The sequence below is a fragment of the Maylandia zebra genome, linkage group LG9 (genome assembly GCF_041146795.1).
Source record: "Maylandia zebra isolate NMK-2024a linkage group LG9, Mzebra_GT3a, whole genome shotgun sequence".
NCBI lineage: Eukaryota > Metazoa > Chordata > Actinopteri > Cichliformes > Cichlidae > Maylandia > Maylandia zebra.
The window spans coordinates 5,754,177-5,766,373 of record NC_135175.1 but is presented as its reverse complement, the minus strand read 5'-3'; the positions used below and the strand labels follow the sequence as shown (position 1 = coordinate 5,766,373).

General features: G+C 38.8%; 1 protein-coding gene across 1 annotated transcript in view; it reads right to left on the bottom strand.

The window, feature by feature from the left end:
* rsu1 (Ras suppressor protein 1) overlaps positions 1 to 12,197 on the bottom strand; it is a 39,640-nt gene that overhangs the window by 26,115 nt on the left and 1,328 nt on the right. The window contains exons 3-7 of the mRNA XM_004573686.3: positions 11,759 to 11,809; positions 6,435 to 6,555; positions 1,230 to 1,348; positions 389 to 471; positions 146 to 260 (exon numbers count right to left, since the gene is read on the bottom strand). Of these exons, the coding sequence (XP_004573743.1) occupies positions 146 to 260; positions 389 to 471; positions 1,230 to 1,348; positions 6,435 to 6,555; positions 11,759 to 11,809 (489 nt within the window). The remainder of the gene's footprint in view (positions 1 to 145; positions 261 to 388; positions 472 to 1,229; positions 1,349 to 6,434; positions 6,556 to 11,758; positions 11,810 to 12,197) is intronic.

The following is a 12,197-nucleotide window of genomic DNA, read 5'->3' as shown; positions in this document are numbered from 1 at the left end:
TTGATTAGGTCTGCGTTAAGTTTGGGTTAGGCTAAGAGATAGGTCCAGGATTTCAGCATCGGTCAGCAGGCAAACTCTCCAGGAAATACACATACAGTAAATCAATATGCTATTCTCTAAAGAGTTGTTTGTATGTGGGCAGTACCAAGTTCCGGGGGCAGAACGGTCAGTCTGTTGCCCTGGATGTGAAGCTCTTTGAGATGAGCTAAATCCCCAATCTCCTTAGGCAGCGAGATCAGATCATTATCTCTAAGACTCAACTAAAGAGAAAAAATACACAAAGCAAAAAGAGGATGCGTTCACTTATTAAACAAGATCACATGCTTACATTGATTTAAAATTCAAATAGGACTTGAATATTCCAAGACTTCTATTCATATTGACTTACTATTTGCAGCTTCGTCAGCTTCCCAATGTCAGCTGGAAGGACCTCAAAGTCATTGTCACTCAAATAAAGAGCTCGCAGAGTTGCTGGAAAACAGAGATCCCTGTTACTTTGTATCCGTGTGCAATGATGGTGGAGAACAACACAACAGCCTAATCAATCAAGAGCAAACTCAGCAACATCATCAACATAAGTTAGCAAGAGACAGGGTGAGTTTCCAAAGTTTCCAAATTAGGCACCTAGTTGTTTATGGAAGGCAAAATATTAAAAAGCTTAACTAAACAAGACCCCGTCCGTCCGTGCAATCTGCGACAGGTTCGCAATTTTGGCCCCATAGGCTGTATTATTGTAGGGTATACCTTAAAATATAAAACGCCTTGAGGCGACTGTTGTTGTGATTTGGCGCTACATGAGTAACACTGAATTGAATTGAATATAGCTTCACTGCCACAAGAATGGGATAAACTAAAATAATTCTATAACTCTTTGAGACTTTGGAAATTCTTTTGGGCAGACTCTATGATTTTGAACTTTTGTGTGTGTGTATGGACGGATATTAATGGGGACCAAAAATTAGTAGTTTACTATACTTGTGGGGACAAACAGCCCTCGTGGGGACCGAAATCCCAGTCCCCACGAGTTTGAAGAACTGTGGTTTTAGTGTCAGGGTTACAATTAGGTTATGGTTAGGTTTAGGGTAAGGGTCAGGGTTAGGCCTTCATTTTTGATGGTTAGGGTTAGGGTAAGGGGCTAGGGAAAGCATTATGTCAACGAGATGTCCCCACAAGGGTATAAATACACAGTGTGTGTGTGTGTGTGTGTGTGTGTCTTCATGCACACTAACTGAGGTAAAAGAAATTCCCTGGAAGACAGTTCTGGTTCAGGTTGTTATAGGTGAGGTCCAACACCTCCAGAGCAGGCAATGACCCAAATCCTCGGGGCAAGGTACTCAGGCGGTTCATCCTGTGCTCCAAAAAACACAAAACCCATATCATGCATTACATAAAAACAATACACCAACTTCAGCTGTTCGCAGTTTCTGTTTCGAATTTAGGCAATGACTAAATTACTTATTGTGCATCATAACACAATAACATCAACAGAATGTTGAAATCTGAAAAATGTCAAATCTGTGTGTGCAAGGGACAAGGCTGAAAATTAATATAGAATCCTCATCTTTGGGAAGGTTGGCGGTTCGATCCCTGGCTCCCCCAGTCTGCATGCCAATTATCCTCGGGCAAGATATTAACCCCATGTTGCTCACACACAGTATCAGGCAAAAGTATACATACCACCTACTAACATTTTGTTAAATGTCTCTTTGAAAGTTGCACCTTGACCAAGAGTCAGATACCCTCTCTATGTCCAAGAAACTTCTTAAAACTTTCCTTTTTGCTTAAGCATATAATTAGAGCTGGATCAGGTGACTGCTACAAAATGTAATAATTGGTTGCGGCATATGGCTGCTCCGCTCTAAGCCATGTTCTGCCAGAATTAAAGATTTTAAGCTTAAGTATTCCATTCATCAAGATCTGATGCATCACAGATCCCCAACCTAAATAGGACACACACTTCACAGCAATCACCATAGCTATTCTACTTTAGAAACGGGTACAGGTAGAAATGGAGGCTGCAATGCTACTGCTTTTGTTGGTTGTTGAAATTCAAACATTGGCCATTTGATTGGGATCAGCATACACTCTGATTTACCATTCTTCTGGATTCTTCACTGTTGGCAAACTGTTAACATGCTGTCTTTGAGTCCACGTTGAATCAGCAGCAGTGGATAGTTTTTTTAACCTGTAGTTTGCATTTTACTGTCATGTTCTTGTGTTTTCATGCAGCAATAATAAAAGCTCTTTCAAATCGTAACTCATCAATATTTATAGACTACTTCAAGATCTCTCTCCTCCCTGCACAAACTGAATCCAGCTGATCGTAGTCTATGTGAACAAAAGGGGCAGTTTTTTTTTCTCTTTACACTATGTGGACACAGTCTAAGGAGCTTGAAAAGAAAGATGACCGGACTTCTTTAAGTTTCTCTCATTTGAAGAGCTTCTTCAGTTCTACAAGAAATTAGCGGATGTTCCCAGATTTAAGCACTATTGGGAGCATCCCCAAGAAGGTCATGGACCCCCTTTTGATCCTCTACCTCATAGGTGTCAAACTCTGGCCCTACCAAATTACTATTAGAGCTGGCCTACTGGTATTATACAGCTAATATATACAGTATATTGTTTAGTACTAAGCTTTGCTTGTTCCATATTCAGTTTTTCAGCAAAACGTGTTTGAGTCCATAAGAAAAGATTCATTCTTATATCTGGAGGAAGATTTTTTTTTTCAATAAATATTAATGTTAGCCCACGACTTTGTTCCAGTTTTGAATTTTGGCCCACTGTGCATTTGAGTTTGACACCCCTGCTCTACCTAATCACATGAACCCAGGTTTGAAAACAGGTGTGGGTCACAATAGGCCAAGGTTTTGGGTGAACCCATTGTGAAACCCATTGTGATTTCTTTCCTTAGTGACTGTAATATGATTTCTAAATTTACAGATGAGAAATCATCTCAAATGTGGCCATACTTCTTGATCTTGCATTTCCACAATTACAGATTCCCATGGTACAAATTTGAATTTTTTGTTTGGGCCTTGTCCTTGATGATTATCATGAACATCGTAACCAAATAAATAGGAACAAAACAAACAAAAGGTGTGAACAGACAGATTAACAGAAAAGGAGGATTTGATAATGGAGGAGAGACCAGCTGAGTTTATGCACATATATGCTTTCAGGTAGAAGGAGCTGACAGGTCACAGGGACAACCGTTCTATTTGAGTTCTATGTGTTTGGCAAATGAAATTACGAACCTACGAGGTCCAATCACATCAATGCAAGTCCAGCGACACACATACACATGCGCACACACGTACAGACGCACACTCACAAAACAAAAAAATAAACAGAAAATGAAAAGTGAATGCACAGCCTGAATAGTAGTTTGAGGCTTAGACTATCCAGATCATGTTTGTTTGTGGATCAATACACACCATGGCTCCTCTCCTAATCCTCCTGTCACTGACATCCTGCCTGTGTGAGGCTGCACCCATATCTAAACATACACATACATTCACTTCCAATTTGTGACACAGAAACTGCAGTTTTGATTAGATTAGTTTGTAGTTTTTCTGTAACACTAAAACAATAAATGAAAACTCTTGAGTATTATTTGTGTTGTAAATCACTGGAGATAACCCAGCAAAGAGTCACATAAAGGCTGTGTGTTTGAGCTGAGGTTTAAGCATAAAACACATGCTCTTTTACTCACTTGCTGCTCATCAAATAAACAAACCAATTTAGATAAATTGCTGTAATCAAATCGAAGCTGGAGCAACCTGAGGTTGCACAGACTTAAAAAGGTGGAAAGAGATAAATTTACTGTATACAGTAATGTGTACACACTGGTGTGAGAAAGTATTTCCCCGTTCAAACATGAATAGCCTGTCATACCAAAGCACTGAAATTAGATTCAAGTCCAAAACCTTAATTTAGTTTTGTTGAGCCATTCAGAAATAGACTTGCTTATGTCCTTTACATTATTGTCCTGCTACTTAACCAAAGTGTGCTTGAGCATCAGGGTACAAACTGATGGTTGGACATCCTATTTTCTGGTAGAGACCATAATTCGTGACAAGTTGTCCAGGTCCCAAAGCGGCAAAGCAGCCCTGGACCATCCACTATCACCGACGTGTTTGATTCTTGGTATGACAATGTTTTCGTGAAATGTTGTGTTAGCTTTAGGTTATATTTAGATGATATCGTGATTAAACAGACCTGGCAGTAGTTAGCCCTGGGTGCTGGCAAGTGAAATTGAACATGTAGTTAATCATATTATACTAGTAATATTATACTGCAGTTGTAAATGGAAGTTATCACAGTATAGTGGTGCAATAGATGAGCCTTTCTGCTAGTTGAAGAGTCTTCCACAATATTTTCATTTTTTTATTGTTCATTTATTTATTTTGATTCACTTATTAATATATTGATATTTAGTGTCTCTGGATCGCAATATCGCCATGCAAAATATCACAATACTGCGCCATATCAATTTTTCTCACTTACCTCTATTGCACAAGCAACCTTACCTCAAACGATTCAGTCTGACTTGGACTGAGTACAACTGCTCTCCGCAAAGTTGTCAAAGGTTTGAAAATGATTGCTGTCTAATTTAAAAATACAGATTGCCAACATGTTGTCATCAGTCTGACTGAGTCTTTTTGATTTGAAGCGACTCGCCTCAACTGGCTGCCAGCTAATTGCACTCTGGTGATAATGCTTTAGAATTGGAAGGTTGCAGAGCACAAATGTAAGAGTTTTATTCAAATTTTTGTTAAATGTAAACATCTAGAGATATTTGATTCTTGATGATTTATGACAGTTAATTGCTTTACAATCATAAAAAGATTTCATTTAATAGCCATCTTGACACCATTTAATCGCAGGCTAATGGACTGAAGACATAGTGTACATTTTCATTTTCACTGCTATACTGATGACACCCAGCTCTATCTATCTATGAAGCCAGATAACACACACCAATAGTTAAACTGCAAGAATGTATCAAAGACATAAAGACCTGGATGGCCGCTAACTTTCTGCTCCTTAATTCAGATAAAACTGAAGTTATTGTACTCGGCCCTGAAAATCTTAGAAATATGGTATCTAAGCAGATTCTTACTCTGGATGGCATTACCTTGGCCTCCAGTAACACTGTGAGGAACCTTGGAGTGATTTTTGACCAGGATATGTCCTTCAACGCACATATTAAACAAATATGTAAGACTGCGTTCTTCCATTTGCACAACATCTCTAAAATGAGAGAGCATATTTCTCCTGTTTTGGCTTCCCTTCATTGGCTCCCTGTTAAATTCAGAATTGAATTCAAAATCCTGCTCCTCACATACAAGGTCTTAAATAATCAGGCCCCATCTTATCTTAATGACCTTGTAGTACCATATCACCCTATTAGAGCACTTCGCTCTCGCTCTGCAGGCCTACTTGTTGTTCCTAGAGTATTTAAAAGTAGAATGGGAGGGAGAGCCTTCAGTTTTCAGGCCCCTCTTCTGTGGAACCAGCTTCCAGTTTGGATTCGGGAGACAGACACTATCTCTACTTTCAAGATTAGGCTTAAAACTTTCCTTTTTGCTAAAGCATATAGTTAGGGCTGGACCAGGTGACCCTGAATCCTCCCTTAGTTATGCTGCAATAAGCATAGGCTCCTGGAGGACTCCATGATGCATTGAGTTTTTCCTTTTCAGTCACCTTTTTCACACACTATGTGTTAATAGACCTCTCTGCATTGAATCGTACCCGTTATTAATCTCTGTCTCTCTTGCACAGCATGTCTTTTATCCTGTCTTCCTTCTCTCTCCCCAACCGGTCGCAGCAGATGGCCCCGCCCCTCCCTGAGCCTGGTTCTGCCGGAGGTTTCTTCCTGTCAAAAGGGAGTTTTTCTTTCCCACTGTCGCCAAAGTGCTTGCACATAGGGGGTCATGATTGTTGGGTTTTTCTCTGTATGTATTACTGTAGGGTCTACCTTACAATATAAAGCACCTTGAGGCGACTGTTGTTGTGATTTGGTGCTGCATAAATAAAACTGAATTGAATTGAATTGAAAGCAGTCTGACTCCGTCTTACGGCAACATTTATGGTAAGTTTTAGTAACAGTGTTGGTATGCTTGACAATTTCCCTGTGTAGCAAATAAAATAACATAAAGCAAATAACTTTATTAGATAAAACAGATAATGAAAGATAATTATGAGGGAATAATTCACTGTTGAAAAAAATGTGACAAACTGCAATGTATCGTATTGCAGTACTTAACATATTTCAAAATATTAAAAATCCCAAAACACTGTATCATGAGCAAAGTATTGTGACAATATCATATTGTAGGGTTTCTGGCCATTCCCACCTATATCCAGCATGGACAGCTAGGGAACAATAAAGAGTAGGTGGCGATTGTAAACGAGGTAACAATAGCACATACCCAAGGTTGAGGTGTTTCAGCTTCTGAAGGCTGCTGATCTGAGTAGGAAGCTCTTCAATCTGGTTGTTGAACATGTTTAGAACTTCCAGGTTCTTCAGTTCTGAGATGTTAGCAGGGACAGCTGGAAAACACCAACACAGGGAAAATAAATGATAAGTATATCCAGCATACTGGGAACATTAGCACAAAAACACACTTCTCCTGGATGTCTGAAAATATTGATTGTGTGGTATCACACAGTTACCATCTCTACAGCGAGGATACCATCAGCAACTCGGGCCTTGTTCCGAGACAACTGACTTTTTAACTAACCCTACACACCCACCATTTACCAGGTTGTTTACAACAAAAACATACATACTGTGACAAGAACATCGCCTTCCCAACTCTGATCACCAGTTCATCATCATCAACTTGATTAAACACTGTGTTGACCAACCTTGATATAAGATTGAAGAGTATAAACGAGGCAGTTTTACTCTTCCCTACTATTTACAGTTCTACTGATGATCGGTGGACATTTGAACCTAGACAAGTTATTAGAAAGGATAAACCAACTAGGCCCTGACATGAATGCTGCCAGGAGGATGAGTGTTAAAGTGGTGAGGTCTGGGCATACTGATAGGCTTCGTAGGACTTGCGCGTGAACATGTGTGTGTGTGTGTGTATTTTTAACTTGTTAGTTGAAATGTGCAATATCTACTTTCTACATTTTAAAAATAATTGAAGATAAATCTGTGGAATTCAGATCAAGCCTTCCACAAAAACAACATTAACACAAAGTCTGTGTCTGTAAGGTAAATATTGTTTCAGTCCAATTTAAGATTATATGTGGTCAAAAGAGTTTGAAAGAAATTATATATTGTATTACCACTGTTTGTTAGATTGACCACATATAAGTAGCTTATCTTAATGGCATGCCCGTCTTGGGCTATGGTGGGCTAAAGACTGGGGTGGAATTGTGGGACTGGGTGGGGATGGTAGGTTCTTGGTTCAGCCTTTGCTCCCTGGTCTCTCGTTGGGTGGGATTGGACTTCACCTTTCTTGCTTCTTTTAATGCACAGCATTAGCCTAGCACAAGCTCACCTATCAGATTTATAATAAGTGTATTAACTATAGTTGTTAGGAGCAGATTGGGATGATGGTGGGATGCTGCCCCACACAACACAGGACCCGAAGAGTTTCAGGGCGATTCAGAACAGCGTTCGGGACAGATCATCTCCTTGGTAAATTCCACACTTGATGGTGACTCGTGCAATCGGCTTTATGCTGGCATCTGGTGTTTTTTGCCACATCCTCATCGATTTTCTAATGAAAGCTGTTAGGGTCCTGAGTCATAGGCCTTTGTATAGACAATCTAGGTGATGGACAGGTTGGTCAGTGTGGTATTGCAGTCTTGAGTGATTACTCTTGCGCATCACAAGCTCACCCCTCTGGTGAATCTTCCAATTCCCTTCTGGACCCTGCTCATGTGTTGAGTCATGTGCCTGCTCATCTTAGCTGCTGTGACGCCTGAGGTCACTAGTTGGATAGGACCGCACCCTTTTGGGGATCCTTCAGGATCAGGACTGTCAGGCCTTCTGTTAGCCATTGCAGGTGTGTCTCATTCATTAGCATTTCATTCGTTTGTACTGCCAGACGGCCATATCTTCTTTAGCCAGTAGGTGTGAATGATGCCTTTGCTTTATATCATGAAGCGTGCCAGTGCCCTACGCTGAAAAACAGGCCGACACCATTATGTTAGCACCTCCAAACTTCACTGTTGGTATGGTGTTTATGGGGTGATATGCAGTGCCTTTTGACCACGGAACATGGTGTTTATTATGGCATCCAAAAAATTCAATTTTGGTCTTATCTGACCAGACTATATTCTCCTTATCTAAATATTGTTGAGCAAATTTTAAACGCCTTTCAATATGCTTTTCCTTCAACAATGTAGTCTTGCATGGTAAGCATGCATACAGTTTAGATATTCTTCTGTAACCAATGCCATCAGGAAGGTCTTGAGAGAGCTCTCATTGGTTTTACCCATCATGAGATGTTTCTTGTGTGACACCCGTTTACAGGCCATCAGTTTGGACTGAACCAGCTGACATTAATTTGCACTAAGTGGCAGGATTACGTTCTAATTACTGATGGATTTCAGCTGGTGTCGTGACTTTCCATGCCTTTTTGCGCCCCTCTTTCTTCATGTGCGCAATACATTCTCCCTGTGTCATTTCTTGATTTTACACATAATTTATGGACATCTATGATTTGATTTCTATGTATGTGTGGATTAGATGGGTTGTTACCGACATCTAGTAAGGATTTTAGATGCTTGTATCTGCCCGGGGCTGTTGATGGGTCTGTATGCAATGATGGGCGTAGCTGCGGGAAGTTTATTGTTTTTTTTTGTTGATGAGTGAGTATAGGGGTGGGATTTAATAAGTTTTCTTCGTCCCACTCCTTTTTCAGGCAAGTTTTGTTTTTTGTTTTGTGTATTTTATGTTCAATATAGGTATTTGTTGTGCCTGAAAATGAATAAATAAATAAATAAATAAATAAATAAATAAATGTCCCTAATGCCCAATTAGAAACATATTTAGTGACGCAATTAATACTTATTTTCCGTGCTGCGTGTATATCTTTTTATTATGTCCTCTACACTTGTCACCTTATTTAGTTTTTTAACTCATAAGCTAGTGTTTTACATGACTTGAGGACATACAAACTGAATAAACACAAGACCAGCGTGAAAGTGTGAGTATATGCTAGTGAAGGAGGACTCGGCAGGCTTGAAAACCACATATTAGTGCTTGTGATAATAATGACAGCAAACAGTAAGGTGTGTGTAAGTGTCAGTGAAGTCTCTTCTCATTCCTCCTGTGGGCCACTATCAATGAAATACCACAACCTCCTAACCATGTGAACAAACCTACAGTATTTATGAGGCTTTCTGTACAATATATGATATTGATTTCCATACAGGCTCTTTGGATGGTTGGAGAGCTACTGTATTATTAGTTTGCATGTTCGTGTATTTGAACAAGAAAACCTTTTCAGCCATGCTTGAAAACACTGATATAAAGAAAAGTTTGGTGCAGCAGGTCTTCAATACCTTCTTTATGCCAGTAGTATTCATCATTAATCATTTAAATGGTCTGAAAAATCACGAGAAAGATCAGGTGTGAGAATGGGATAGAATCAAACGTATAGAACAATATAAACCAGAATCCTGAAAATAAGAAAACATTTCTGTTAGGAGACAGTCACCGTTTCCACTCCTTTGGAGTTCTAAGGTACTATGATCCAATATAATACTACAAACAGTATAGACTGTCCAGTTTTTAAGACAAGTGTTAAGACACTTGTCTTAAAAACTTGACAAGTGTCTTAACACTTGTCTTTCCTCTATTATTAGAGGAAAGATGATCCTCTAATAATAGAGGATCATCTTTCCTCTATTATTATAATACAGTCTTTACGTTGCAATAAAAACCACCTTGACATGACTTCTGTTGTGAATGGGTTTATAGTATTACAATTATAACAGTGCATTTATATTATAGTACTGCACTGTACTGTAACTGTTAGAGTAAAAAGTATTTCCGAAGTGCTGTGAAACAGAGCAAAGAAATTTTTCACACAGCTTCACCAAACATCCTAGTTTTATTTTGGATGCTTACACGATTTTACTTGTTTTAAAAAGAAACTAAATTCACCAGCAGCAATGCATTGTCTCCAGATTCAGTTTTGCTGCTGACTGCTTGAGGTGTTCTTCAAAGTGAACAAAAGATGTGCTTCCAGTATCTTTCTCCAGGTCATCTTTAGCATATTTGAGTCTATATCACAAGTTGAGTTCTTATTGGTCCGTAGCCTCCTAGCCCATTGATGTGCAAGGTCTAGTGATTGTCTTCTATGAAACTACAATTCACAACTTAGCCAAGTCATTCATTTGTATCTTTTGGGACTTTTAGACACATCTCTCACTAGTTTTTGAAATGTTTTGCTTACAGCTCAAGCCTTTGCTGAAGTTTTTATAATGTGTATAAATTGGAAGCTAACTCTCAGTTTTACCTTGATTTTACAAGCTTTAAACTAAGGCATATCACTGCACAGCAGTGGTTTGTGCTATGGCTTAATAAAAAGGTCAGTTTTTTAGACGACTAATAATATTGATCCTGGTCTTATTTTCTCTGAAATAATTCAGTTACACACATCCTACTTCTTCATATAGTTTTACATTTAGTTTATATTTCTAATAATTAGCTTTTATGAAAAATGTAAATTATCCTTTTATTAACATCACATCAATCAGCAAGACACGATAACCAAAACCCAAGATGTAGTTTCATACCAGTATAAAAACAGCTTAGTGAATGTGTGTAGTGAGCCTGTGATGACCTCTGCTGGTGCAAAATACAATCACATGACTTCAATGTCATTAGATATTACAAAGTAGTCCCCTCCAGTTCCCTATTTATGATATAAACGGTGTCTTTGTTTCAGGTGTTAAACATCCTGCAGATCAAGTGTATTTATGTATGTATGGGGATTTTATGCAAACAGCTCTTAGAACAGAGCTAGTTAAACAAGGATGGGAAATGATAAATCAATATGAACACTACAAGTAGTCCAATGGAACTCCTTTATATGTCTACACCATCTGAAACTCCAACCAGGGTTTACCATTCACTCAATATACAGCAAGTATATACACAACATGACCTTGCTTCAAATTCATGCCATGCTTCACTTGCCCAGTGATGCTATCTAACAGGACTGAGAGATGGGCTCCTATCTCTGTCTGTTATACCACGAAGGGTGGACTGGTTCAGGGCACCATCAATTTATTTACAGTTGTGGTCAAAAGTTTGCAAAAACTCATCACTATACTCATGCCCAGTATATGTAATCTTTTGACCGCAACTGTATTTATAAACTACAAGTCTTCAATCTGTTACTGCTTGCCCTGTTGCACAAATGAATAGAATGCCTTTATTGTCATTATACAGATGTACAATGGGATACAAATGAGTTCAAATCCCAGCTTTAGTGATGAAAAGAGAACAGTATGAATGTGAATACACAGACTGGGCCTACCACTGACATAACAGGATATTATGGTTAGTTGATGCTGTCCAGATGTTTGACTTGAATAGGACTTTTTATTGATTCTAATATGCCAATGTTTTCCTTTTAACATAGCCTGCAGGCTAATTATTTTACAATATGCCTTACTCTAGATCTGACAATAGTTAAAATGATGGCAAGCTTCACAGGGTTGTTTGATATTAAACAGCTTAATATCTGAGAGAGCAGAGAAAAAGATAAGAAGTTACCTGTGAGCTTGTTGTGGCTGAGGACCAGCTGAGTGATATTAGACAGGGTGACTGAAACGACAAGGAATATCAAGTCAACAAAGCAAGGTGACAAAGTGATGACAAGGTACAAGTGTGTGTTATGTTGTTGCACTGTTACCACCAACACAGAGTAGAAGTAGTAAATATATAATACATTGTATAACCAAGAGTCAAAGTTGGAACAATCTGGAATGAGGTTGAGCTCATAAGCAGTTAAATCTGACAGGCAGTTAATACAAAATGTTACCGAGTTCATTTTTCATGGGTTGCAATGTCAGGAACCTGCATACAAAAGCTCCTTGATACAAAGTCTTTTCATGGGCCCGCATGTATGTATTCTTGCTCTCACGGTACTTTTGCATCTAGCCACTTGTAGGCAAATGTTTATATTATACATCCATTCATTCTCTTCTGCTTA